This window comes from Ursus arctos, unplaced genomic scaffold (genome assembly GCF_023065955.2).
Source record: "Ursus arctos isolate Adak ecotype North America unplaced genomic scaffold, UrsArc2.0 scaffold_5, whole genome shotgun sequence".
NCBI classification, from domain to species: domain Eukaryota; kingdom Metazoa; phylum Chordata; class Mammalia; order Carnivora; family Ursidae; genus Ursus; species Ursus arctos.
Window position 1 is genome coordinate 44,106,830 of NW_026623067.1, and position 27,807 is coordinate 44,134,636.

At 38.8% G+C, this 27,807-nt stretch overlaps 2 protein-coding genes and 1 pseudogene across 2 annotated transcripts; 2 read left to right on the plus strand and 1 right to left on the minus strand.

Annotated features, from left to right (window-relative positions):
- Window positions 1–220: 220 nt before the first annotated feature.
- On the plus strand, window positions 221–3,441 carry SCGB3A2 (secretoglobin family 3A member 2). Its single transcript, XM_026498428.2, has 3 exons — window positions 221–275; window positions 2,742–2,944; window positions 3,320–3,441. The coding sequence occupies exons 1-3, from the start codon at window positions 221–223 to the stop codon at window positions 3,341–3,343; spliced, it is 282 nt and encodes a 93-aa protein (XP_026354213.1). The 3' UTR covers window positions 3,344–3,441.
- A 1,047-nt stretch (window positions 3,442–4,488) lies between these two features.
- LOC113254904 (ATP synthase subunit f, mitochondrial-like) lies at window positions 4,489–5,435 on the plus strand (annotated as a pseudogene).
- A 5,649-nt stretch (window positions 5,436–11,084) lies between these two features.
- On the minus strand, window positions 11,085–26,112 carry CUNH5orf46 (chromosome unknown C5orf46 homolog). The gene is made up of 4 exons (XM_057307309.1): window positions 26,020–26,112; window positions 20,827–20,962; window positions 16,235–16,292; window positions 11,085–12,349 (listed from the first exon to the last, which is right to left on the minus strand). The coding sequence occupies exons 1-3, from the start codon at window positions 26,087–26,089 to the stop codon at window positions 16,244–16,246; spliced, it is 255 nt and encodes an 84-aa protein (XP_057163292.1). The 5' UTR covers window positions 26,090–26,112; the 3' UTR covers window positions 11,085–12,349; window positions 16,235–16,243.
- Between the last annotated feature and the right edge of the window lie 1,695 nt (window positions 26,113–27,807).

Below are 27,807 nucleotides of genomic sequence, written 5' to 3' on the forward strand. Positions count from 1 at the left end.
TCTCCAGTTTGTTTAGTGAGGAAACATGACCTTCATGCTCTTCTCTGGGGTGAGTCAAGTGGTAGTGACTGAAATTAGGTCATTACTGATATATAAATATGTGCCTGTGCAGAAAGCAGCTGTCACACCTAGTGCGGTAAGTGGAGCCACTAGCCCAGTGGATTCACTGCATTTTGCAGTTCAATTTTAAACTCCAAGTAAATATCACAGAAAACCTGTCATGAAGCTGGTAACTGTGTTTCTGCTGGTGACCATCAGCATTTGCAGTTACTCTGGTAAGTAGCCTGAACACATATCTCTACTTTTCTGTTAATAGGAATGTAATCAGTAAGCCCAGGCTCCCAGAGGAATATGGTGGAGGGAATTTTAGAGCCACAGAATGGAAAGGTCAGAAGGGATTTCAGATGCAGCAACCCCCATCCCCACCCAGCCTACCAAGCTCTAACCCGATAGAAATACTATCCTTAGTGAATCCTACATAAGACGTTAGCCAACTCACACTAAAGGTCAACATTCTTGAACATTGTCACCGTAGCTTTTCTTTTCTTTATTAATCTTGAGTCAAAATCTCACCTTGTAACTACTTTCTTTTGAGACCATATGGAGTCATTCTTTCTATTATCTGTAATCAGTTGCCAGGTTGTTTCTCCTGAGACATGGCTACATTTATTGTTCACACAGTCAATGGATAGTTGCTACAACCTGTTGGGCACTTGGATAAGCACTGGAAGATTTAGATATGAAGCAGACACAGAGATTGTTTACACGGTTCTTGTAGTCTGATAGGGGAGATAAGACTTCTTCAGACAGAAGTCACTATGATGCTAGGCTAATGCACAGAGACATATACAGCCAGAACTCCGTGGGAGAACTGAGGGGCCAACAGTTCAATTTCTAGATGGGGTATAGAAGTTGGATTCTTGGAGGAGAATGGGAACTGATCCATTCTTTTTGAAGGGAGTCATTTTAACTACAGGAAAATATATTTGGATGCGTCTGCAAAATGCACAGTGATAGCCGCTGTTCATTCAACACACAGAAAGCCTTGAAGGTCTTCCCCTGGAAGTATATAAGTATATACAGAGAAGACAGTCACCAAAACCTTTAAAATAAGTAGGGAGATTAATCATGAGACACTAGGTGCTGCCCACACCCACATTGGCAACTTTGGTTTGTGCTTTTTACTGAAATTTTGGACCAATTTGTAACTTCACCAGTTTTGACTATTTTGTTGTCTTAGTAACTAGTGTCAACTATCTACAGAGGTGGCAACAGAAAGCTGGGTGGAAGGTAATAAATATCCCTCCTATGGGGAAGAATTTTGGAGGGAAAATAGGTGGTAGAAGATGAAGGGAAGATAGATGCATGGGCTCCACTTGTACGATTTGAATGGGGAATGGAAAGGATTCCAAAGGAAAATGAACTATGGCAGGGTCTTACTAGGAAGATGTGTGTTCTTATGTGTGTGCGCATGTATGTGTGTGTTTACATATTTGCACATGTGTTTTGTAAAAATGTATATTGTATGTATTTTTCTCATTCTCTACACTTTCCCTTCTATTCATCTTCTATGTGAAAGTTATATTTCTAAAGCCAAAGATACAAAATGCAATTGTTCCATAAAAGAGCCTTGATACCTCCCCATTGCCCTTAGGGAAAAAAAGTCTAAAATGCATTAATATGACATTCCAAGCTCTGAAAAATCTCACCTCACCTGGGTTTTGCTGCCTTACCTCCTTTCCCCACCTCAGCATACCTCACTGAAATTCTGCATTCCAGCTGCTCTGGAAGGATCTCCAGGCAGTGTGTGCATTTTCATCCTCACATTTCAGTGCCCTTGTTAACTTTGTTCCTTTTTAAAATGCACCTCCCATACTTTACCTTGTGACCCTGGATTCTGCCTCAAGACACGGCACCAGCAACATCTCTCCGGGAAGATTGCTCCAACACTCTACCACATTAGAATTAGTCATCTCTTCTCTTATGTTTCCCCAGAGCTTTATCCGTAATGTTAGCACAGCACATGCCACACTGTAGTATGTACAGATCTTTATTGTCCACCAGACTGTGCAAATTCTCTGAATGGAACGTCCTTGTCTTATTTATCTATGTATCTGCACTAACCACGACAGAGTTGGAGTTCAGTTATGTTTGTAGTGTTGTGTTGAATTGGTTGGGAGCAATTTCCTGGGCTGTGGTTGATTGGGTTGCATGTCCCCAAGTGAAGATTCATTATGGAATCTACTCTTTGGCCTGAAAGCCATGGACTGTGGAGATTTGCCACATGCAAAGTACGTTCCTATTCAGTCAACCACCAGTATCTACTGAGTGCTTACTATATGCTACGGTCTGTTCCAGGAATGAGGTACAGTAGTGGATAAAATATAAACTCCTTGTTCTCATGGAGCCTGCATACTAGTGAGAGGTTGAAGGCAAGAAATAAATAAGTAAGATTTACCGTTTTGGGTAATGATAAGAAAAAATAAAGGAAGTTAGAGGATTATGGATGATGCTATTTTAGATATCTTTCTGAGGAGGTAACCTTTGAGGAGAGACATGTAGCTATCTGGAGAAAGTTCTAAGGAGACAGAACAGCAGGTTCAAAGGCCCTGAGGCAGAAGTTTTCATGGGAAATCAAGTGAGACTGGAATGGAACTATTGATGGACACAGTAGAAAGTACTGCAGTCATAGACAGGAGTCATATGTGCTTATTTCACTCAGTTTCCCTTTTGCTCTGCAGCTACCGCCTTCCTCATCGACAGTTTGCCAGGTGCTATCAATGAAGCCTTACCTTTACCTGTGGACAATATTCTCCCCTTTATGGATCCATTAAAGCTTCTTCTGAAAACTCTGGGCATTTCTGTTGAGCACCTTGTGGAAGGGCTAAGAAAGTGTGTGAATGAGCTGGGACCAGAGGCCTCTGAGGCAGTGAAGAAACTGCTGGTAACTATAGGTTGTGGGCTTATTTGTCAATGGGCAGAGCTTAGCCACCGGAATGCCCCCCCCCCCCACTCCCACTCACCCTGTGCTCACCTGTGGACATGCATTTCCCCAGATGTACTCAAAGTTTGCATGTCCAGAAATCTCAAGGAAGGTGCAACATTTACATTTCTAGAAGGGATTTTTGAATGAAAGAGACCTGTGTTATGATTGTGACTTTGCATTTCTCAGCTTAGTGATTCTAGTTGGGACTTAACCACCCTGGGCCTCCATTTCCACATCAGTAAAATATGGCTGAATAGGCTGGTGACTATTCTTGGAAACATGCTAAGCACATGCAAGCCACTTTGTTTTTACTCTTGTCCTTCTGCCTTTCAGGAGGCGCTGTCGCATTTGGTGTGATGTCAGCACAAAACAGCAGTGGAGGGGAAGGGGAATGGTGCTTTCCTCCTCTGGGCTAGAACTCATTCCATCCTAAGATGTAATGACCCCTGAAAAGAACGAATAAAGCAATGAATAGATTTCATTTTGTCCTGTGTTTGTTTCTGGGAGCTCTGTTCAGAAGAGCCTAGCTAGATAAGTTTTCCCTTGAGTTATAAACTCCAGAGAGCCTCTTATTATCAAGAGAACCCACATTTTCGGGAAAACATAATTATGTCTTCCCCTCTGCTTGACTTTAAGCTAAACATCTCCATTTTCTTCAACTGCTCTTTTGACAGTGTTTCTATACCCCTAAAGCTCCTCTTCCCTCACTTCTAAAGAATTTTTTAAATATAAAAATGAAAAGTTTTCCAAGTATTATCTGACAAGACTAGAATCTTTCACTGACTTGGCATCTACATCACCAGAATGCGAGTTTCTATTAAGTTTGTGGTTATACTACGGCCACTCCACAGCTTTCACAGACCCTGCCGCCGAGTTAGGACTTCACTACGTCATCCTTTGGCAACTAGGTTTTGAACTATCCTTTCCTTTTCTACATGCTACCGTCTATGACGATTACAGAATTACCTTTCTGAGACATAATTCTGGTGATATACAATCACCTATTAAATAGATGTCAAGGTCCTTAGCACGGCTACAAAGCCCTTCATGACCTGGCCTTTCCTTACATGTCTTGTCTCATCAAGCTTTCTTTCCTTCTTTTTTCCTTCCTTCCTCCCTCCCTCCCTCCCTCCCTCCCTTCCTTCCTTCCTTCCTTCCTTCCTTCCTTCCTTCCTTCCTTCCTTCCTTCCCTTTCTTTAAATATTCCTTTCTTGAAATGTGCTCTAACCCCACTCACACTGAGAAAATAACTAAATCTCTCTTTCCTGCTAACACTTTAATGCCTTAATGAAAAATCTAGTTTCTTCCCACCAAGAATGTCTGCCCTGATCTCCCTTCAGACCTGAGCTTGTGCCAGTCTTGGAACCATTTGCCCTTGGATCCATTCCCCACTGTTTCTCTGCTCTGTGATGCTGACCCCTCAGGTTCCCCGTCTCAGGTTCCCAAGTCAGTTGACTTTTGGGCTCATTCTGACCCTGGGAGGCTCAGGCAGGAGAAAGAAGATGGGAAATGCGAAAAGCCAGAGTATGTTTTGTTTCTTGTCTGTATCAATGTCAACATACCGTTTTTGATATTGTAGTATAGTTTTCCAAGATGCTGCCATTAGGGAAAACTCAGTAGAGAATATGCTGGATTTCTCTGTATTATTTCTTACAACTGCATTTGACTCTATGATTATCTCAAAATAAAAAGTATAATTGAAAACTATTGTGAAGGAGGGGTGCCTGGGTGGCTCAGTCCATTAAGCATCTGACTCTTGATTTAGGCTCAGGTCATGATCTCAGGGTCATGAGATCAAGCCCTGTGTCAGGCTCCACACTCAACAGGAGTCTGCTTGAGATTCTCTCTCTCCCTCTCCCTCTGCCTGCCCCCCCGCCCCTTGCTGGCTTGCTTACTGTCTCACAAATAAATAAATAAATAAATAAATCTTTTTTTAAAAAATAGAAAGAAAAAAAAGAAAAAGAAAAAATACTGTGAAGATAAGGAGAATGTAGAAATAGATATTATATAAAATTAGTGCAAATTATATATAACTATAATAATATGTAACTATGTGTATAATTATATATGTAGCTTTCATTCCTTTACTCCATAAATCTCACAAAGTAGAGGAAACCACTAACAACTTTATGTGATTTTTCAAAATATTTTCTGCACATTTAAAAATAAGTGAATATAGACACCCAGGACTCCAAGGTGGTGTCAGTCGTACCAGTGAAGGAGAAGAAACTCATGGATGTCAAAATAGGAGAACTGCCAAGCTGGAAACTGATGTGGGATTTCACTCCTAAAGGCATTGCTGGAACATTTCAAAGGGGTTACTACTGATGTTTCATTAAGTATGTTAATGTGAAGAAAGGAAGTGTCCCTGGGATTTCTATGGTGCTGGCAGCTTCTGTGCTTATCATACAAGGAACTCAAACATGAGTGGCTACACAAGTACCACTGAAGAGGCCCTGATGCTGAGGGCGCATTCTGCATTCCTGACCATGACCTTTGCCTCATACCCCGGAATCCTTTCATATCCTAATTGAGAATTAATGCCCACGAAAAGATGATTGGCACATGGAAAATAAATAAATAAAAACAAGCATGTACAAATGATTCATACTTTATTTAAACTTTCATTTATGCAAATAATTTATTTTTAGTAACTTTTTTCTTATAAAGAGTACTACGGCAAATATCCATTTATTTGCATTCATTTCTGCATCACTTCACAAAAATCTTGGAAGTGGAAGTGCAATGCCAAGAATTATATGATGTTTAAAATTTTGAAAGCTAGTAACAAATTTCCACTGGAAGCAGCAGTTGAAATTTGAAGTGATTAAGGTCAGAGAAGTTCCATTCCTAAAGATGAGATTAGGGACCCAAGACAATTCCTAGGATATGTTTGTTCTAACCTGAGAAAGTGATGCATTCCTTTTTACTATATGTTGGAGGGTCAGAAGGTGCAAAGTATAAATCACATTTCTTGTATCCATATTTGAGTTAGGCGGTACAAAACGATAAATCAGTAAAATGAATTTACTGCATTTTTTTTTTTTTTTTTTTTTTTTTTTTTTTTTTTAGAAAGCATCCAGTTCAAAAGCTCTCAGGCTTGAAGCAGGTTAATGACGTCAGGGGCACTCACAGGTTGTTTGCATCACCAAGGAAGACAGATTTTATTTATGTATATACTCAAGATATAATCAAGAAATACCAGCATCTTCTACTGTATTACATTTTTCCCTGGGAGAAACAACTAAATGAAAATTATCTGATACTCCTTCATTCTATTAACTACCTCTGCTTCATTTTGAGCACTTTTTTCCTTTGTTCTGCTGTTAGCTAGGTGTGTATCTTTATCAAATGAGAATTTATTTCCTGATCAAATAATAATAACAGCTAATGTGTCTAACATGACTAATAATTATAGTAATAGTTAGTGGCCATTTATCATGTTCTATTGTATATATATATTTTTTAATTCTACAAATGGTAATTAAATATTGACTGCAGTACCTTTGCTAGAAGTTGAGCATTCTGTGATAAACAAAATGAACATGATCCATGCCCCCACAGATTTTTGCAGTGTAAAGAAAAACACAGAAACTATGTGAGTACCTCTGTGACCTCGGCCACAGCAACTTCTTGCTAGATACGTCTCCAAAGGCAAGGGAAACAAAGGCAAAAATGAACTTCATCGAGATATTAGGACTTCATCGAGATAAAAAGCTTTTGCACAGCAGAGGAAACAGTTGACAAAACCAAAGACAACCGACAGAATGGGAGAAGATATTTGCAAATGACACAGCAGATAAAGGGCTAGTATCCAAAATCTATAAAGAACTTCTCAAACTCAACACCCAAAAAACAAATAATCCAATGGGCGGAAGATATGAACAGATTTTCTCCAAAGAAGACATCCAAATGGCCAACAGACACATGAAAAAATGCTCCACATCACTTGGCATTGAGGAAATACAAATCAAAACTACAATGAGATATGACCTCACACCAGTCAGAATGGCTAAAATTAACAACTCAGGAAACAACAAATGTTGGTGAGGATGCAGAGAAAGGGGAACCCTCTTACACTGTTGGTGGGAATGCAAACTGGTGCAGCCACTCTGGAAAATAGTGTGGAGGTTCCTCAAAAAGTTGAAAACAGAGCTACCATAGGACCCGGCCATTGCACTACTGGGTATTTACCCCAAAGATACAAATATAGTGATCCGAAGGGGCACCTGTACCTCAATGTTTATAGCAGCAATGCATAATAGCCAAACTGTTGGTGGGAGGGGCAGAAGGAGAGGGAGAAGCAGGCTCCCCGCTGAGCAGGGAGCCTGATGTGGGGCTTGATCCCAGGACCCTGGGATCATAAACTGAGTTTGAAGGCAGATGTTTAACCGACTGAGCCACCTAGGAGCCCTCAAGTAGATTCTTAAAGATTTGTATTACTTACCTGGAGTAAATACCATGAGATATTATTAATAAGAAAGGCAAACTACAGAGCAAAGTGTACACCCCAAATTCCCTCCACATTTGTATCTATATTTGGATAAGTTTGAATGGACAGGAACTATGGAGTCACTATTAGTTGCTATGAGGGCTGGTTTGGGGATAATGTTGTTTTAGTTGGAGATAGTTAGCTTTTAAAAATATACACATTTTTTCCACTGTCCCCCTCATCTTTCCCTTTGGTGTGAGCACATGTTGCTTTAATACTTTTTAAAAATTTATTTATTTATTTTCTTATTTTGGGGAGGGGGCAAAGAGAGGGAGAGAGAGAATCTCAAGCAGACTCCTGCTGAGCATTGAGCCCCATGTGGGGCTCCATCCCACAACCCATGAGATCATGTCCTGAGCCAAAACCAAGAGTCGGATGCTCCGCTGACTGAGCCACCCAGGTGCCCCTGCTTTAATCATTTTTGAAGTGGATTTTGAAGAAAACATTTTATCAATATATATTAGTCAGATTCCCTCCCTCTCAAAATAAAAACAAAAACGGCAAAGGGAAATGCTATCACAGACTTAAAAAGCAGTGCAGTAAAAAGCAGGGACTTCAGGCCCACACAGATTTTTATTGAAGTTCAGGCTCTAGCATTAATGATCTGAGTGGTTTGAATGGATTCCCTAAACTTCCAGATTCTTGAATTCATTATTTTAAAATGGAGTAACATGCAATTTTTGTACTCGATGTGAAAATTAAATGAGGTTACATTTATGAAGGACCAAGCCTGGGAAATGTCCCAATGGTATCTGTTTCTTTGCCTTGTGAAGTAGCTTTTGTAGGGCCATCCTTGAATGACAGGCATTGCCACAGTCTGAGCTTTGATTTAAGCTGTCTCCTCTGCCCTTCCTCCTCCTCCATGTCTCCAAATCCTTCCTCACCTATCAAGATACAGCTCAAATATTAGTACCTCTGAAAAGTCTCCCAGATCTCCCAAGGGAGCATTAATGGTTCTTTGTCCTGGTTCCCATGCTTCCATATCTGTGCCTCCTTTATATGATACCATGCTGGATGGAGTTAGTTAATTATGTGCTTATATCTTCTGTTTCAAGATTATGAGCTACTTGAAGTTCAGAACCATGAGACGTTCAACTTTGTATCCTTACGTTCTTGTTCTTAGCTAGATGTTCTCTGATTTCAATTTCTTTAATTAATACAGAACACAACAAAGATTTATTGATCAGCTACTCTCCGCTAAACACTGTTCTAATTGCTCACTATTGTGCCAGGAACTTTGAGCAAAAGGCAAAATTCTTGCCTCAAGGAGCTTACATTCTATTGGGGCTAGAGAGAAAAAGGAACAAAACATAAAAAAGTTTTAACACTGTGTTAAAAGATGTGTGAAATGGAGAAAAAAAAAATGCAGCAGCCAAAGCAGATAAGGGTGTGATTTTAAGTTGATTTTAAGTTGAGTGCTCAAAAATTTCTCACTGGGAAGGTGATCTCTGAGAAAAGACTTCTAGAGGTAAGGGGACAAGCCATATGGCTGTCTTGGGAAGGGTATTTCAGGCAGAAGGAAGAGTAAATGCAAGGCTCTGTGGAAAGAATGTGCCTAGAGTGTTTAAGGAAGAGAAGGATCCCAAATGGGTGAAGTGGTGGGATGAATAGTAGAAGAGGAGATGAGAAGCAGGCAGCTTAGGTAAGATCTTAGTCACCATTTTAAGGAAATTTAAAAATATGGCTTTTGCTCAGAATGAGATGGAAAGTAGCAGAAGGAATTGATATGATTCAGTTATATGTTAATAGAAGGACTTTCTCTGCTCAGCACTTCTGTGAAGTGCAAGATGTAAATTCCCTAAAGCACTGATGTCATGGTAGGAACCCTGGGATTGAGGACAGAGTAGTGATACTGTGAACTGTGCCATTCGGGTGCCACACGGAGCATTGTGTTGGAGGTGACACAAACCTGGCTGGAGTTCCACTCATCCTTTACTAGCAATCCTATCTTAGGCATGATGTTGGTTAGCCTCCCCAAACCTCAGTTTCCTCACTGTCATATGAAGGAAATAATGTCTGACCACTACAGTGAGATAACAATATGAAGAGAACATAAAAGAAAGATAATCTGCAGATGCAAGAGATTCTTGATCCTCAAAAACAGGGGTGCCTGCTGGCCGCAGAGAGGGGTCTTATTAGAGGGTAGAAAGACAAGGTAACAAAAGGTAGAGGAAACATATTGTAAAGCAAATGGAAAATCTTCAAAATCTCTGTATATTCCTAGAGGTCTTAGTTATTTCTTAGTAATGCGTCAAATCCAGGACAGATTTGGCATCTGTTTTTGTTTCGTTTTGTTTTTCCCCAGTATGGAAGGGTGATTTCAAATTGTACAACAAACAGGTGACTATAAAGACCCTGATAGAACATGTCTCTCAAAAAAAGTAGTATACTGATTATTGTACAGGAAATATATTTCCCAGGTACAAACTAAGTACCCAGAATCTGAAAAGGGATTTTTGGGTCATATTTGTTGGGGAGAAGCAGTCTGCATGTCAGATGTTAAATATAATAGAAATCTGGGATAACTTTGGTTAAGAGGATGTGATATTTGAAATTAACAGAGTCTCCAAATGATCAGAAGTATAAAAGGGCAACCTGTAGAATGGGAGAAAATATTTGCAAGTCCTATATCGGATAAGGGGTTAATATCCAAAATGTATAAGGAACTCATATAGCTTAATATCAAAAACAAAACAAAATGAAACAAGTAATTTGATTTAAAAATGGGCAAAGGACCTGAATAGATATTTTTCCAAAGCAGATACACAAATGTCAAATAGGTATGTGAAAAAGTACTCAACATCACTATTCATCAAGGAAATGCAAATCAAAATCACAATATCACCTCGCACCTGTTAGAAAGGCTATTATCAAAAGATAAAAGAAAACAAGTCCTGACAGGACATGGAGAAAAGGGAATTCTTGTGCACTGTTGGTGGGAATGGAAACTGGTGTAGCCACTCTGGAAAACAGTATGCCAGTTCCTCAAAAAATTAAAAATAGAAATACCATATGATCTAGCAATCTCACTTTTGGGTATTATATCCCAAGGATGTGAAATCACTATTTTGAAGTTACATATACCCCCATGTTCACTGCAACATTATTTATAACAGCCTAGACATGGAAACAATTTAAGTGTCTATCGATGAATTGATAGAGAAATGTAGTACACACACACACACACACACACACACACACACACACAAAGTAGAGTATTATTCAGCCTAAAAAAAGAAAATCCTGCCATTTACAACTGTATGGATGAATCTTGAGAGCGTTACGCTAAGTGAGATAAGTCAGGCAGAGAAAGACAAATACTTATGATCTCATGTATATGTGGAATCTAAAAAAAAAATGTATCTCAGAGAAACGGAGAGTAGTTTGATGGTTGCCAGGGGTGGGAGGTGGTGGGGGAAATAGGTGAAGGTTATCAAAAGATACAGACTAGCAGTTATAAGATCAATACATTCTGGGGATATAAGGTGCAGCATGGTGGCTATAGTTAACAATACTGTATCATGGACTTATAAGTTGCTAAGAGAGTGTATCTTAAAAAAATTTTACTCCAAAAAAATCATAAATACATGAGTGATAGATGTGTTAACTAACTTTATTATAATCATTTTGCACTATACATGTATATCAAATCATCACGTTTATACCTTAAACCTTCACTATATTGTATGTCAATTATATCTCAGTAAAAAAAGAAATTGGCACAGTCTCTGAAAAATGCAGAAGGTGGGTTGTCTGAATTTATCGTAGAGAGTTACATGTATTTTTTGGTATTTTGTAGGTGTTCACTCTTTAGTTATCTGTATTATTAAAGGTTCTTTGTGTTGCATGCAGAAATAGGCTGGCTATTAAAATAGGAAGCAAGACAAACAGAAGATTTATTGAAACACTGGTGTTGCTTTCAGAGTCAGAGTGCTTAGGAAAGGCCAGACGCAGGACACCTGTTGAGAACCCAGTAGCAGTAGTACAGAGATCCTTTATTCCAGAGCACTGCCATAATTGTCGTCATGCTCCATGATTTCAGTCTGGTCTTCCTGACCACATAAATAATTCTAGGAATATCTTTCTGGCTCAGTTGGGTCAGGTTATACAGGGGTCCGATCCTCTGTGACCAAGTTGGCAAGTACCATAGCAGTAGCTACCGGGCCCCCACCTCTATGTAATGGGGTGGCAGAGCAAATGTAAGAGCTTGCAAGAGACTTTTCCAGGACTCTCCCATCTCCAACCCTCTGCTATTCTGTAAGAATAATGAAGACTCTCTGGAACAGTAATAAGCTTATTAATTTGAAATATGGTTGGTTTTTAGTTTACCCAGCCCAGGAGACGGAGGTCAGATGTATTTGAAAGACTTTCCAAAAAGAATGTATGAAGCTTTTAACTCGCAAACTTCATACATTTTTATGGGTTAAGAGTTTGTTCTTTGGAGTCAGGTCAGATTCCCTTCCTGTCATTTCCTAAATCTGTGACTTTCGACTTGTTACTTTATCTGGGCTTTAGCTTCCTTATTTTGAACCATTCTTTGGTTTTTCTGCCTAATAATAACTTTTGTATATTTTTTGGCATCATTAAAAACTTTAAATATGCCCAGGAAAATTACTACCACTGCCAATAAAAATCTTCTCAGTTATGTAGAATATGGGACCCCTAAGCAGACACATTTATTCTAACTTCTAGAGGCAAGAATGCAAAGTCAGGATGTTCAAAATAAGTTGTGTTTGGTTGAGCCAGGTCCTGAATCCTGAGAACTTGCTTGGAGCTGCTTTTGGGGCCTCTGTTCCGGAGGACTCAGGAAGCAGAACTGGAAAAGCAGGATTGGCTGCCCTTAGGTTATTCTGGAGCCATGTGGGTGTGTCCTTAGAAACACAAGCCAGATAGAGGGAAACAATTACCAACTAGAAAAGGTTTAAGATTTAAGAAAAATACAGAGCATTTTTAATCTTTTCTCTAACATTTTTATGCCTTTGCACTTTAAAATGCGAGATAATTTGTAATGAAGTCAACTATAATACATATTTGATGAAATAAGCAACCACAAAAATGAAATGCAAGGTATATGTGGCAAGAATCATTGACAAGATGAGGGGAGGATGTGCATAGGTTAAACTCAGGGATAAAATGAGTCAGCAGTTTTACTTTGAGTTTCTGGATAGACAGGAAAAAAAAAAAAGAATAGATCATGTTACATAAATCTTTTTTTGTTTTTGTTAAAGATTTTATTTATTTATTTGACACAGAGGGAGACAGCCAGCGAGAGAGGGAACACAAACAGGGGGAGCGGGAGAGGAAGAAGCAGGCTCCCAGCGGAGGAGCCTGATGTGGGGCTCAATCCCAGGACCCCGGGATCACGCCCTGATCCTAAGGCAGATGCTTAACGACTGAGCCACCCAGGCACCCTGCATGTTACATAAATCTTATGAGAAAAGAAGAAGCAGTTTTTAGGAAAGACAAATTTTTTCTTCTCTAAATTCAACAAGAAACTTTTCCCATAAGACATCATGGAGTGGATATTAAGTAATGTCATGCCCAATGCAGTTTTGCTCATCAGCAGCATGAGGATTTCCTGTTAAATGTATTTATTCCCCCCACCCCACCCCAAAATGTATTTATTCCCAGGTCTTGGAAGTTCTAACTCAGCAAGTCTAAACATGTGCTCTAGTGGGTCCATAGTATATTTTTTCTTAATTCAAAACACGTAATTAGAAAATTAAGAATTCGTGAAGTGCTTTCCCAACTTTTACTTCTTTGACAATAGCCTGGTGAGGTTCATCAGATTTTTTCATACAAGAAAAGAAATTTATACGTTAAGACATCTAGTGACTTAAGACACTAGGGGACTTGAATCCCTGTGATTTATTTCAAGTGATGCTGGACAATAGGAAATAAGATTTTAAGTCTATTAACATAAGGATATTGTACCAATGTGATTGAGCAGAGGTTGAGAGAGTCTCAGACTGATGAAGTGTCCAACTATTGGATGAGTTGCTTTTGAGACCTTGCCCCTCTCTGTTAATCTTCTGAGAATGTGTGGGAAACTTCACCTTCTTTGTAAAGTCCTTTTAGTGCCCACCCCTTCCTCCAGGCGTGTCCCTTACCTCCTTTCTCCAAGGCATGTCCAAGGCACTTTTTTACATAACTCTATCATTTCCCTCCACAGTTCTGGGATACGCTGTTCTAAGTGATAGCCCAGACTATCAACTGCTCAATGGCTGGACATCATTATTTATCTTGAGAGTACTGGCAGAATCTGACACATGGTAGGTACAGATTAAATAAGCACTAAAGGAATATGTAAGAAAGGGGCATATGTTATAGGAGAAAGATGGGATATCTAGATATCTATCTGTTTATCTGTCTATCTTAATTTAGGAAATACCTAGAACTTTGGCCACATTATCTATACTGGAAAAATAGGCATTACTGTGAGTCATTTAATTCCAAAGTGGTGACTTGCTTTTGATTTGATGCAGCAATTCTCATACATATGCAACTTTTAAAGCTACTTATTAAATGTATAGTCACTAGGGTTTAAAGAGATATTCCTGATCAAACCATTCAAAATTTAATCTTTGCCTTAGAGGTTTCCTTCTCTCTAGCCCATTTTTTTTATATCCCCAAATTGAGCCATTTCTCCCTGCCCATTAGAGCATCTACAGTTGGTTCATAAATCTACTGAAAGTTTTTTTTAGATGCAGTTAAAAAAAATTCTGGCATTAAGATCTAGAACAATTAAGTTCCCGAGATTTTTAACATTAATAAGGAGTAAAGTGAAACTCAAGGAGGCCAAGTGACCTCCGCAGGGTCATATCACCAATAGCAGACAAGTTAGAATTTGAACTTCTTCCTTCTCTACGTCTTTTGCTCTTTCTACCCCTTTGTGGCACCTTCTCTATTGGACCGTCTTGTACATTGAATTGTTAGTGTAGCACTCTAAAGATTCAGGGTGTGGGTACCAATGGGTAGAGGCGTGTACCAGCAGCCTGAATGAACCAGCTAAGGGTTGAAACACTTGCAACAAGACGTAAGTTGCTCTCTGAGAAGATGAAAATGGAAAATGCAAACGTAAGTGAATGTTCTTAGAAGCTTAGCTGGCTTTGGGGTGAGAGTCAGATGTGTCTCGGTTGGGCATTTCTTGATTTCAAAGCCCAAAACTGATTTCTGTCCTTAGAAGCTTATGGAAAAGAGTGGACTAAGTTCCTGATTAATATGATAGTAACTTGCTGAGCTTACATTAATAACACCCAGGTTATAAAATGAAGACAGTAGGGAAAAGGAACATTCCTAGATCAGATTTGAAATAGAAGTTAGGAAAGGCCATACTTCCTGGAGATGCGTGTTAGGTAACTCAATTAACCAAAGCGGTAGTGTTTTGTTTCTATGGGCACCTGGAAGGCATGTGTAAGATCACATAGCTTACTCACTCTTTTCAACTGCCTCCTTCTTACACTGTTCTCTGGTCTCCATTAGCAATACTGCTTAGTGATAGAATGCACACCCTGGAATCAGGCTGCCTAAATTCAAATCCTTCCCTCTTCTCTTACTAACTTGGCCACATTAGTGACTTGGTCACATTCCTTACTTATAAAATTAAAAAAGAAGAATACCCATTTTTCATAGTGATGTTAGAATGAAATTAGGTACTACTATACAGCACTTAGCTTAATCCTTAAAACAGTATGTAGTTAGTTCATGCTAGCTACTGATACAATAATTAGGCTCCCAGCTGTATCATTTCTGTTTTTATATTTCAATATCCCTTCTCAGGAGAGACTAGAATAAGGAAATAGTGGGTGTTTCTGAGCACTCAGACCATATTGTTTGTCATTGCCCCTTATTTGTGGCTTTGCTTTTCACAGTTGCAGTTACCCACAGTCAACCGAGGTCTGAAAGCAGATGATTCTCTTTATGACAATAATGTCAGAACATCAATAGTAGCCTAACACTATATCACAATGCCTGTGTCATTCACGTCACTTCATCTCATCATGGAGGCATTTTATCGTCTCACAACATCATAAGAAGAGGAAAGGTGAGTACAGTACAATAAGATATTCTGTGAGAGAGACCACGTTTATATAACTTTTATTATAGTATATTATTAAAGTTCTTCTATATTATTAGTTATTGTTGTTAATCTCTAACTGTGCCTAATTTGTAAATTAAACTTTATTATAGGTATGTATGTATAGGAAAAAGCCTTGTATAAATGGGATTTGTACTATCCACAGTGTCAGGCATCCACTGGCGTCCTGGAATGTATCACTCACAGATAAGGGGCGACTACTATAAATCCAACTATGTGGGATTAGAGAGCTTGTTAGTCTTTTCTCCTGGAATTAGCTTCAGCAGATCCCACTCTTCTCATGAGTAACTAATTGCACAATTACATAGGCCCTTCTACTTTAGTGCACACGGTCCCCTCATGTCATAGGTGCCAAGCGCACAAAACAAGTGAGCAGAGTTGTGATAGGACCAAGTCCCCTAACTCCCAGTGCTTATGTGTTTCACCCCACAGTTGTGCCTCCTCTCTTCAGATAATCTGATTAGGTCAGTCACTTCATGATGATAAAAAAGATATATGTATTTAAAGTCTAAGAAACTACAGTAAAAATGAAAAAATACACTTTTTCTGCTTATAGGTAGACTCAGGAGTGCCCAAATTAATTAAATAAAATAAGACCCCCCCTTTTTTTTTGTTCAATATGCTATTATTTTAGTTGTAAATTACAAGTTAAAATCACCTGGGGAAGTCACTTTGCTGAATGCTCTCCTCGTTTATCATCAAATTCCATAAATCCTCTTGAAAAAAAATAAAGAGAAAAAAATGAATTATGACTGAGATTAAACAAGAATATTAGAATGATCACAGGATATTTCATAATATTTGAGCCACAATTTTCTTCTGCAGATTTTCCTATGTCATACATAAATAAGATTTAAGACTTCCATAACAGTTTGTAGATGCAAACTATTTATGCACGATTATCTCTTTGAATCTGCCAACAAATCTATTCATTAGGTGTCTATTCATATATAAACTGTATAAGACAGATATTTTGATATATTTGTTTACTAATATATCCCCAGTACCTGGCATGCAGTATACATTAATAAATGTTTGAAATAAAGAAATAATAAATAAATGGATAAATGAATGAATTTTTATCTCTTTTTATGTATGAAGAAACTTCTAAAGCTCAAAGAGATTAAACAACCTGTCTAAATCACATAGCTGGTAAACTACAAAGCAAGGTCTAAAACTGAGATCTCTAGAATCAGGAGTTAATACTAGAAGCACTATACTGTTCAAGGATAGGGTACACGGTAGCTGCTGAAAGGAGAAAATGATTAAAACGTGGCCTGCAAGGAGTTTATAGTCTAGTGGAGAAAATAGATACAATCAGATACAAGTAATTTAAAACAATGAACAAGTAATTTAAAACAATGAGGGGGAAAGAAAATCCATGTGAAGGTTCCTACAAAGCATTATAAAATCCAGAGTATGAATACCTGCATTTTGTAATTGTAGGGGTCTGTGATGTCTTCACAGAGCTTGTCTTTGTTTTTTGTTTTGTTTTGTTTTGTTTTTCCTAATAATATTTTTTATTATATTATGTTATTCACCATACAGTACATCCCTGGTTTTTGATGTAAAGTTCGATGATTCATTAGTTGCGTATAACACCCAGTGCTTGTCTTTGAATTGGACTTTAGAAAATGATTAAAATTGCTAGGTGAACAAGTCTACCTACCAAGGCCTTGCTGGCAGTGAGAAGAGCCATGTGCAAAGATGTTGGGGGGTTATACAAACATGACCAGTTCTGAAACAAATCATTTGTCACTGGGGGCATTAGGTGTTTGACTTCAGGGGTGAGATATGCGATTAAAAGATACATAGGCTTCAGGAAAGAACATTTAACATTAGCCAAATGGATTTGTTCTGATTTTGCGGGCTATGGAAATTCACAAAAGGGTTTCAAGCATGGCAATAACAGAACCCAACTTGTGTTTTTGTTATATAACTCTGACAGTAAGTAGAGGATGGTTTGGAGGGAGGACAGACAGAAACAGTGGAACAAATCATAAATCTAATGAAAAGATCTCAGGAAAGAGGTGACAAATGACTCTCCTAGGCCAACTACTCATTGGAGTTGAAGAAAAGCAACGATAAAGGAAAAAAAAATTAGAAGTAGAATATTCAGCAATTCAAGAAAGGTGGTGACAAGCAGGAAAGATCCAAGAAGACCCTGAGGTTTCTGGATTCTGGGTGGGTAGGGATGTGATTTACTGAAATAAGGAATGTGGGAGGAGGAGCAGGTTTGTGGGATGATGGGTTTGGGTTTGGACCAGTTAAATTTGAGGTATTGGTAGAACACCTAGGTGGAATTTTCTAGAAAACAATCATTTCAGTCTGAAGCTCAATAAAAAGAATGCAATAGACATCTGATTTTGGAAGTCATTGGATTATAAGTCAAATAAAAAGAATGAGAAAGAATGGTTAGAGGTAGGAAGAGAACCAGGATAATGTTGTGTCATGGAAATTCAACAGGTGAGGGGAAATTCACAAGGATTGGAGCCTTCTCGAGGGTTAGAGGAATTAAGAATATGTGTATGTTTCAGAACAATGGTGACCAGAATCCAGTTCACACAACTCTTAAGTAATCCAGAGTGGAGGAAGTATGCTCTTCTACTCGAAGTCCTGAAAGCACATAACTAGCATTTATTATGTGTCTGACACGGTACTTAGGCATCAGATATATTGGAGTAAATAAAGAAAATTCTCATCTTTATGAAGTTCCCTCATTCCTGTCATTCTCTCCAGTCAAATCTCATTTCATCTTTTAAGACCCAAATTGCATCTCATCCTTGCTATAAACACCTCCCTAAGCATCCTGGTGTCAGTGACAGCTCCATTTTCTAGAAATTACCTGTGATATTTTACTGACATTTATTTTAGCATATTAGTCATCACAGCATTTGCTATGTCATCATACCATAAGGACTGCAAATCTTTGAGAAAGGATTTACATTCTAAATTTTTCCTTCACAATTTCTGCCCCTACTTTGTATACACTAAGTACTTCGGAACATTTCTTGATGGTCTCCTCCCATTCCCCATCCCCATTATATTTATGGTCTTCCCTTGGACAGAGAAAGGACAGCTAGCTTCTTTCCTTGAGCAAGGACTGCTGTGTCTTTCAACAAAGATCCTTCAGGATTTCTCAAATTGCAGTAATGGGTTTTAGATCTGATGTCTAAGATACCTTTCCTTGATTAGTCAATTCAACAATTATTTGCTGAGTGTCTCATTCAGTCTATAAGGTATATGTTAGAGCCATGAGCTAGATTGATCTGGTCCCTACTTTCATACAGCTACATGATTACAAATAAAGATGGTGATATATGTTATAACAACACTATAACAAGGTAAAGTAAGGGAGAAGAACTAGGGAATGAGAGAAGATAGGGTGAGTGGGTGAGTAAGTGGTTATAGAACTGTTTTCTGAGGAGGTGACTTTTAGATGAGTTATAGGACAAAGCACTAGCCATGAGAGAAGGAAAAAGAGCATTTTAGGAAATGAAAGCCGGGGCAGAGAGCCTGAGATGATTTTAAGTTCCAGAAACAGAAAGAACATCCTTTATTTAGAAAACAATGAGGAAAAGAGGAAATGGTTGAAGTCGAGGTGCCATTCCCGAAACCAGAGCTGACAGCGATTGTCTTGTATTTCAGATAATGAGCTTTGAGGGTTAACAGAGAAAAAAAAAAAGTACTATTTTATGTCTGGGAATTTCCCAAGTAAGGAATAAAAAGAAATATTATTGCTTCAACTCCTTGCATTGCTCTTGTTGTGCTTTGTAACAATGTGAATTCAACTGGAGTATAATGTGTACTTAGCACATAATGGGTGTTACTCTTGCTTCCTTGTCAGTTTCCTCCTTGTTTACATTAACAATCACTGAAACTCAACAGTTGCAAAAGCAACCACAATAGGAAAAATAACAATACAAAAATAAACACCTGTGAGTTTCAGTAATTTGTGCGTGAGGATGGTGTGCAGAATCCTGCCCATCACTTGATAATATATTGATCTAAGCAAATCAGAGATTACAACATGGCCCCTGATTACTTCTCTATAGAAGTGTTTCTTAATCTGTTATTGTTCATAGACCCCTTGAGAATCTAAAAAAAAGTCAGAAGCATTTCCCTTAAAAAATGCATATTTACACAAAATATGAATAAAAATTTAAAGGATACATGGACCTTTAAGGTGAAGCCATATAGTGCAGAGCATCTAATCAAGAGCTTTCAAAATTGATGGGATATCAGAATCACCAGCAAGCTTGTTAAAAAGCATACCCTTAGCTTTGTCCTAGGAAGACGCAAGATGGGATGAAGGAAACTTCATTTTGTATAAATTGTCCAGGGGATTCTAGACTACACTTTGTCAAACTGGGCTTAGGGGTCTATGAAGGAGAGAATTAGAGACAGAGGCTCAGTGAAGTGGAGATTGAAAGCACCTAGAAATTCAGAACAAATTGGATCCTGGAGAGCTGAAGGTAGGGAGATTACTGTGGGTCGAATGAGAACAGGGTGAAGTAGAAGTGAAAATCAGAGCTATGTAGATTGGAGTAAAATGTGTTAGGTGTTGGGCACAGGGGCTTGGAAGCAGGTAGAAAACCCTAGGAAGATTCTGGGCTGTATGCCCTGCCACGATGGCAATCCCTCATGATCAACACTCATATGAGAGGTTCTCTAGATTGTCTCTGAAGAGATATCAGCTACTCTCTGCTAACCCTCTTGAGTTTCTTAAATTAGAAAATAAAGGCAGGACTCATCCTAGTGACAGACACCTCTCACTAGTGAACACATCATTAGGACACCTCTCACTAGTGAACACATCGTTACCCACCACCTTCACCAAAGAATTACAGTGCCTGCACTGGTGGGTCCTTTATTTTTTTAACTTTACAAATGAGGAAACTGAGCCATTCAGCCATTCAGAGAAGGAGGGCCTTGCTCAAGGTCACCCAGTCAAGTAGTACATGTGTGAAGACCAGAACCTAGCCTTCTGTTCCCTGGTCCAATGCTCTTCCTCCTTCCTACTTGGTCCTGAGATAGAAAATACTTTATGGAATCACTTGTTGGGAATGTGCACACTCCAAAAGAGTTTAGGAAAATTCACTCAGAGGCAAATATATCTGAAGGTAGGGCAATACTTTTCAACTCAAATAATATGTTGTCATGCATAGTTTTGTTTCTCATTCATTTTAATACAATGTGGTCATTACCAACAGTGAACTGGACAAAAGCAAGGTTTGTCTCAGGGCTTACGTGCTCCTAGTCATAGAGCGGAGGATGAACTCCACTGCATTCTCAATGATCTCTGTGCCCAAGAGGTTTAGGAATTTTGGGAATTCTGGCTCTGGGTTTTTGTCTGAGTCATCTGGCTTGTCATCTGGTTTGTCATCTGAAAAACAGAACAGAATCTCCGGTCATTCTCGGGAATAAGAAAGGGAAAGCTCTTTTCTTTGAAGGGAGCCCCTAAACCGATTTGTATCCCCTCTCACTAATTATACAGCCTGGTACAGTTGTATATATTGAACATTTAATGCCTGCCTGGACAAAGTTTTCACATGCATCATCTCACTTATTCCTAAAAACGACACATATCAGTACTTAGGTGGACATGGTTTTCCTTTCTTATTGAGAAAATTGAATCTCATGGAAGTTAAGTAACTTATCCAAAGTTGAGCAGCTAGTAAATGCCAGTGCCAGGATTGAAATATAGAATGCCCCCTGCCTTTTTAAAAAGATTTATTTATTTATTTTAGAGAGAGAGTAAGTGCAAGAGTGAGTGGAGTGAGAGGCAGAAGGAGAGACAGTCTTAGCAGACTCCCCACTGAGTGAGGAGCCAGTCAAGGGGCTTGATTCCATGAGCCTGAGATCATGACTTGAGCCAAAATCAAGAGTCAGCCACTTAATGGACTGAGCCACCAGGCACCCCCAGAATGCCCATTTTAATGTATTTTTCTCCATGCAATTCCTGGCTTGTGGTAATGATAATAATGATGACATAATAATGGGTAGTATTTGTTAAGGATAGACTATGACAGCATGACTCTACATGCATTGTCACATCATTTTATTCTCACAGCAGCACTGTGAAGTAGGCAAAACTATTATCTCAAGCTAAAGGTCAAGAAGTTGACGTTGAGAGAAGTTAAGGACCTAGTTCAAAGCACAGAGTTAGTAAGTGGCCAAAATAGAGTTCAGTCCCATGTCGGAGCAGTATTAAAATCTGGATCCAAAAGCACTCTGTGCTGAACTGCATAGCCTTGTGGGTATTTTGTTTTGTTTTGTTTTGTTTTCCAGTGGAAATACCTTTGTTTCTTTATATTCTCTAATTTTTCTACAACAAACATAGATTACTTATAAAATACAAAATATCAACAACAACAAAAATGAGCTGTATGGGTTTTGACAGAAAAGTTATGATCTAACCACAAGTATGTTAAAGATTGAGAGTAGTATAAGGATGATGACAAGGAGAAATTCTACACCTTGTACATCGCTTGATAGTTCTATAAATAATGACTTTACAAATGCCATGTGATTTTACCCTTGACTGTTCTTATGGGGTATGCAGTTCTTAGCTCACTGGACTAAGCAACTAAAAAGATTAAGTGACTTGCAGGAGATCTCACAAATAGCAAGAGAGGATAGAACTCTAAATTCAGACTTTTTACTCTTTTTTTTTTTTTAAAGATTTTATTTATTTATTCAACAGAGAGAGAGACAGCCAGCGAGAGAGGGAACACAAGCAGGGGGAGTGGGAGAGGAAGAAGCAGGCTCACAGCAGAGGAGCCTGATGTGGGGCTCGATCCCATAACGCCGGGATCACGCCCTCAGCCAAAGGCAGACGCTTAACCTTAACCGCTGTGCCACCCAGGCGCCCCCCAGACTTTTTACTCTTAACTGTTAGTCAAGTGGCCTTTGGAATGAGGACTAATGATCCAGAGAGTAAGCCTGGGGACATGCAAAGTCCCTTGTAGGGTTTTGGCTTTGCTTTGTAGTATAAATGGTTCAAGAGATTAAAAGTAAGGGAAGAGTGTCAGCATCTTCGAGCGGCCTCCCCCCTGGACTCTAGTGCCTGGATAAGGTGGGACTTTTATCTTTCAGTTTTATTGTTGCCTCACAAGTAGCGTTGACAAATTTGGTGAATAAAAATATAGAATACCCAAATAAAGTTAAATGTCAGATAAACAACAAATACTTTTTATAGTGTAAGAATGACCATGCAATATTTAGGTCATACTTAAACTAAAAAATTACTCGTTGTTTATCTGAAATTCAAATTTAACTGGGTATCCTGTATTTCATTTGGTAACCCCACGACAAGTTTTGACTCAAAAAGTCCCAACATCTAGACACTGTTCCCCTTGATTGTGAATGAAGATGTAACTACCTTTTTGTGTGGAAGCTGTCAAAAATTACGTTAGAAGCCTCCCATCTATATTATGTCCTAAAATGAAAACTCTTAGTCAAAAAATGTGGCTTTCAATTCTGCAGGCATTTGTTGTTTACTATGCCACAACAAAAGATTTGATAGGAGCGCCAGTCTGGAACCTATAACCAAATCAGTATACTAATCACCAAGTATTTGTTCCTTTAGCTCTTGGTGTTTTCATTCAGCAAGTATTTTTTGAGCCCACCATTATGTACATAGCATATGCTAAGAGTTAAGGTATGAACAAACATATATAGACATGATCCTTACAAGGAGTGCAGGGCCACCACAGTGAACAGAATTGCTGTGTTTTCATCGCGGGAAGAGGGAAAGAGACTGGAAATTTGTGATGTGCCTGTTGATCAAGTACTGGGAGACTGTTTTCATGACATGTTTTAATCTTTATTTAGTTCAGTGAAGACATTATGGTTTTATAGGAGAGAAAACAAGTGCTTAGAGAAATTAAATGCCTCAACTAAAATGACACCTCTAGAATCTGGCTGAGCCAGTTTGAGCCTAAATTGTTTTAACTCCACAGAGCACATTATCTACATGATATAATACTGTCTTCAAGTTTTCCCCTGAAGACATTTACCAGGTACAAAACAGCAATCCCTTGCATGAAAATTGAGTTCCTTTTTCCTATGTTGCTATATGCATACTTGCATAACAAGTTAATTTTACTGACCTTTTATTTTAATATGACACTAAATGCTAGCTTTTCATTATACAAAGAGCCCTGGTTTAGAGTATGTATGAAGATTGGATCTTTGTCCCCAGGCCTTGGACCACAGCTATATTAAGAGGTTTTAGAGATGGTGGACCATATGTTTTGGCGTTCTGTATACCTGACTTTGATTCCTGTCTTCAGCAAAAAATCCACCGTGTAACCTTGCACACAATATTTAACCACTCTTTCTCAGTTTCTCCATTGTGTTATTGTCAGAATTGAAAGATATATTCTATATCTTTCATACGTATCATATATGTGTATGTATATGTATGCATATTTATGTATATACCCGTATCTATATATCCATATTATATATATGTGTGTATATATATGTACCACTTATCACAGTACCAGATCCAAGGTAAACCCACAATAAATGCTTGCTGCATTACTATGGATATATATCCATAATAATGGGCGCATATATATATAATAAAATATATTAATAGTAACAAAATGATTCATAGTAGCTTTTTTCTCTAGTGCTTTAGGAGATTATAAAAATTAAAAAATGTGATTAAAATATTAAGGCATTTGAAAATGTAAAACACAATAAAAATAATAAAGATAATATAATTATATATAATATATATAATATATAATATAATAATATAAAAATAATAAAAATTAAGAAGTCTGACATACCAGAAACAAATTATCAAAGCCAATAGTTGAATATTTTTTCTTTTCAAATATAATATGGACTAGCTTTTATTTACATTAAGTACTTGTTTGAGTTTTTCAGTCAATGTTATCATAAAGTTTGGAAAAAAATACAGTACTGCTGTATTTGTATAGTGTTTATAGTTAGCCATGTGATTGCAAAGGCATATTCATTTGACTTGGTGAAGCTGATTATTACCACATTTTATAGATGAAGAAGCTGAAGTTCAAAGCAGTGGACTGATTTAACCAGTTTCAGAGTTCGTGAGAGACAGAGCTGGGGACTGGTCCCTAGGATATAAATCTCATCTTTCACTTTACTGTGGTGATGACTTTAGGAGTTGTTGGACACGGTAGTACCTGAGACCCTCTCTACGCAGTTCCATTAGGGTATCTGCCTATATGTTCTGCTGGTGGACAGTGGGTGGCTGACAGTGTTGAGTTCTGCCAAGTTACATTTAGAACATGTCAAAAGGCTCTGTTACTAAATTATTTGCACTGGCTGTGTTTTCTGACCTATCCTGAATAAAGACAAATCAAGAGCTCACCATCTTCTGCAGGACAAAATAAATAAATGAAGGAGAATCTTACAAGCTGCCTTGTGTCCCTTATGTGCTTGGGACAGACACGGAAGATGTAGGGGCTTAGTCATAATGGACAAAATCGAAGGACCTGGGGTTTCAGTCCTAGGTATGCCTCTTCTACCTGTGTCTTTGCCCAAGTGACTTTCCTTCTGCAGGCTTTGTTTGTTAACCTGTTTTGTTTTTTTTTTTTAAGATTTTATTTATTTATTTAACAGAGATAGAGATAGCCAGCGAGAGAGGGAACACAAGCAGGGGGAGTGGGAGAGGAAGAAGCAGGCTCATAGCAGAGGAGCCTGATGTGGGGCTCGATCCCATAACACTAGGATCACGCCCTGAGCCGAAGGTAGACGCTTAACGACTGCGCCACCCAGGCGCCCCTGTTTGTTAACCTGTTGAGAGGGAAATGATAAAACTTTGAATGTTTACTTCAAAGGATTATTATGAGAATCAAATGAGATAATATGTGATAACAATAACAGTTAATATTTAATTGGGTGCTTATTAAGGACCAGACTTTAGTCTCTTATTCAGTTTTATTCAGCTTTCATGATAACTTTATGAGAAAGTTAACTATTGATATTCCCTTTAACATGTGAGGCCCAGAGAGGTGAAATAACATGCCTGAAGCCACATTTCTGAGCAGTGGTAGAATCAGGCTTAGGAGTCTTATTCCACGGTATATATTCTTTACCTTTGAACATTATTAGTTAGAATCATCAAAAAATAAATGCCCCCCCCGCTGTCAAGAAATTTATAATATGATAGTGTCACTGTATTACATGAATATATAAGAAAAACGATCATCCCAAACTTCATACATTCACTGAGATTAGAGGCTGTAACTGAGGCATGCTAAAATAAAAATCCTACTTTCTTTTTGTTAGATCTGCCTCTTGTCCCCCCGTCCAGTGCTGTCTCTGCACTGCCCAAAGCCTCCTTCTCCTCTTTCCCCTTTATGTTCTGGATCAGTGCCACCACCTCCCTCCACTCCTGGCTGACTGCTGCACATTGCATGAGCTGCATTTAGAAGCACTCACCAGCCTGGCAAGTCAGGATGAAGACAAGTAGTCCTAGGACAATTGTCAGCCGCAGCACTGAGACAGCCATGCCTGTAGCACTGGGTATCGGTGCAGATCACCTGTTCAGATGCACCCGAAGACTGGCTCCATTTATAAGGCATTTATAGGTGACATCATCTGCTATGGAATTTAGGTTGTTGCACAAGATATCTGCACAGCTTGTGCTTGGATTTCTACTAATGAACCCTGCCCTATCTTTTAAACCAGAAGTTTTTCGTATAGGGAAAGAAAAACGCTCAGTGTTTCTAATGTGTATTTTATAAACAGCACTGGAATAACTCTTTTACAGGTAGTTCCAATGCCAGCATTGATAATTTGTTGGATATCAGGCAGAATTACTATGCAGGGCCAAGGAGCACGCAACAAATCAGATTGGTGAGGTGTGCCTACTCCCCTCCCTGTGTACTCTGCTTGTTTTCCATGCTCTGAACTAATTACTTGTCCCCACGTGTACATGCCCATTCACACCCTCATGCCCTTAGCTCATGCTCTTTATTTTTCCCGGGATATCCTCCCCATAATCTCCCCTTAGAACATTCCTACTATTCCTCAGGCTCAAGTTGAAATGCCCCTTCCCTGTGAAACCATGATGATGATTCCACCCCACTCCAGACAATTGCTGTATTGTCTGCCTTCCGGAACCCTGACATATTGTTTGAGAAGGAAGTACTTGAAGAGCTCTCTTCTCCTTTAGCCCACAAATCTCTTAAGGGTAGAGTGTTTTATTCACTACTGACTCTTCAAGGAGCTTCGTATGGATCTTCTAATTGTTCTCAGCTTTGACTTCATGTCCTTGGGAGGCTTGTTCTGGTTCTTCCTGGTAGAGGTAGATGCTCCACTATGTGCCTGATAGGTGTGTGTTTAAATGTCTCCACCAATATGCTGTAGGTTCCTTAAGGGCAAGACTGTCTTTTTCAGAGTTGAATGCATGTTACTCAAGGCATATAGCAAACATTAAAAAAAAGGAAAGCAAAATAAATTTTTGCACAGTTAAAAGGAATATTGGGGTTGAGATGCTGCCTGTATCTCAGCTGTAAAATATATTTTCTCTTGAATACAAACACTCAAGGGGATAAAATTTAGTTCAAGTCTATATGATACTGGTTATCCTGATAGCTGCTATAAATTTGGTTAACTGGGATAAAGTTTTAGTTCCTAAATTTACAAATTGACCAAAACATATACACTGTGAGTATCAGAGGGCCCTATTGTATTAATTGAGGTTTCAAACAGGAGGCTTGTCTGGTGTCACAGAGCCAGGACATGGCTCTCTAACTCAGGTTAGTACTTCTAGACACCAAGCTGCACTTGAAAGCCATCAAGCAGCTCTGCTTGGTCCATTCCAGGTCTTCTCTTCAACTCCAACTTTTCCTCTTCTCCTTCCTCTTCCTCTTCTTCTCCTCCTCCTCCTCCTCCTCCTCCTCCTCCTCCTCCTCCTCCTCCACCTTCTTCTTCTTCTTCTTCAGAGAGTGTTGAGGGAAGGGTGGGGTGGGGGGCAGAGGGAAAAAGAGAATCTTAAGCAGTCTCCATGCCCAGCACAGAGCCCGATGTGGGGCTCCATCTCAGAACCCTGAGATCATGACACGAGCCGAAATCAAGAGCCAGATGCTTAACCAACTGAGCTACTCAGGTGCCGCAGCCAGGTGCCCCACTCTAACCTATCTTCTTAAGAAGATCCTATTACTCCTATACAAAGGGTTGTGATCTAGAGATAGTGGTCCATAGTAGGAAGCTTTCAGTGAGTTA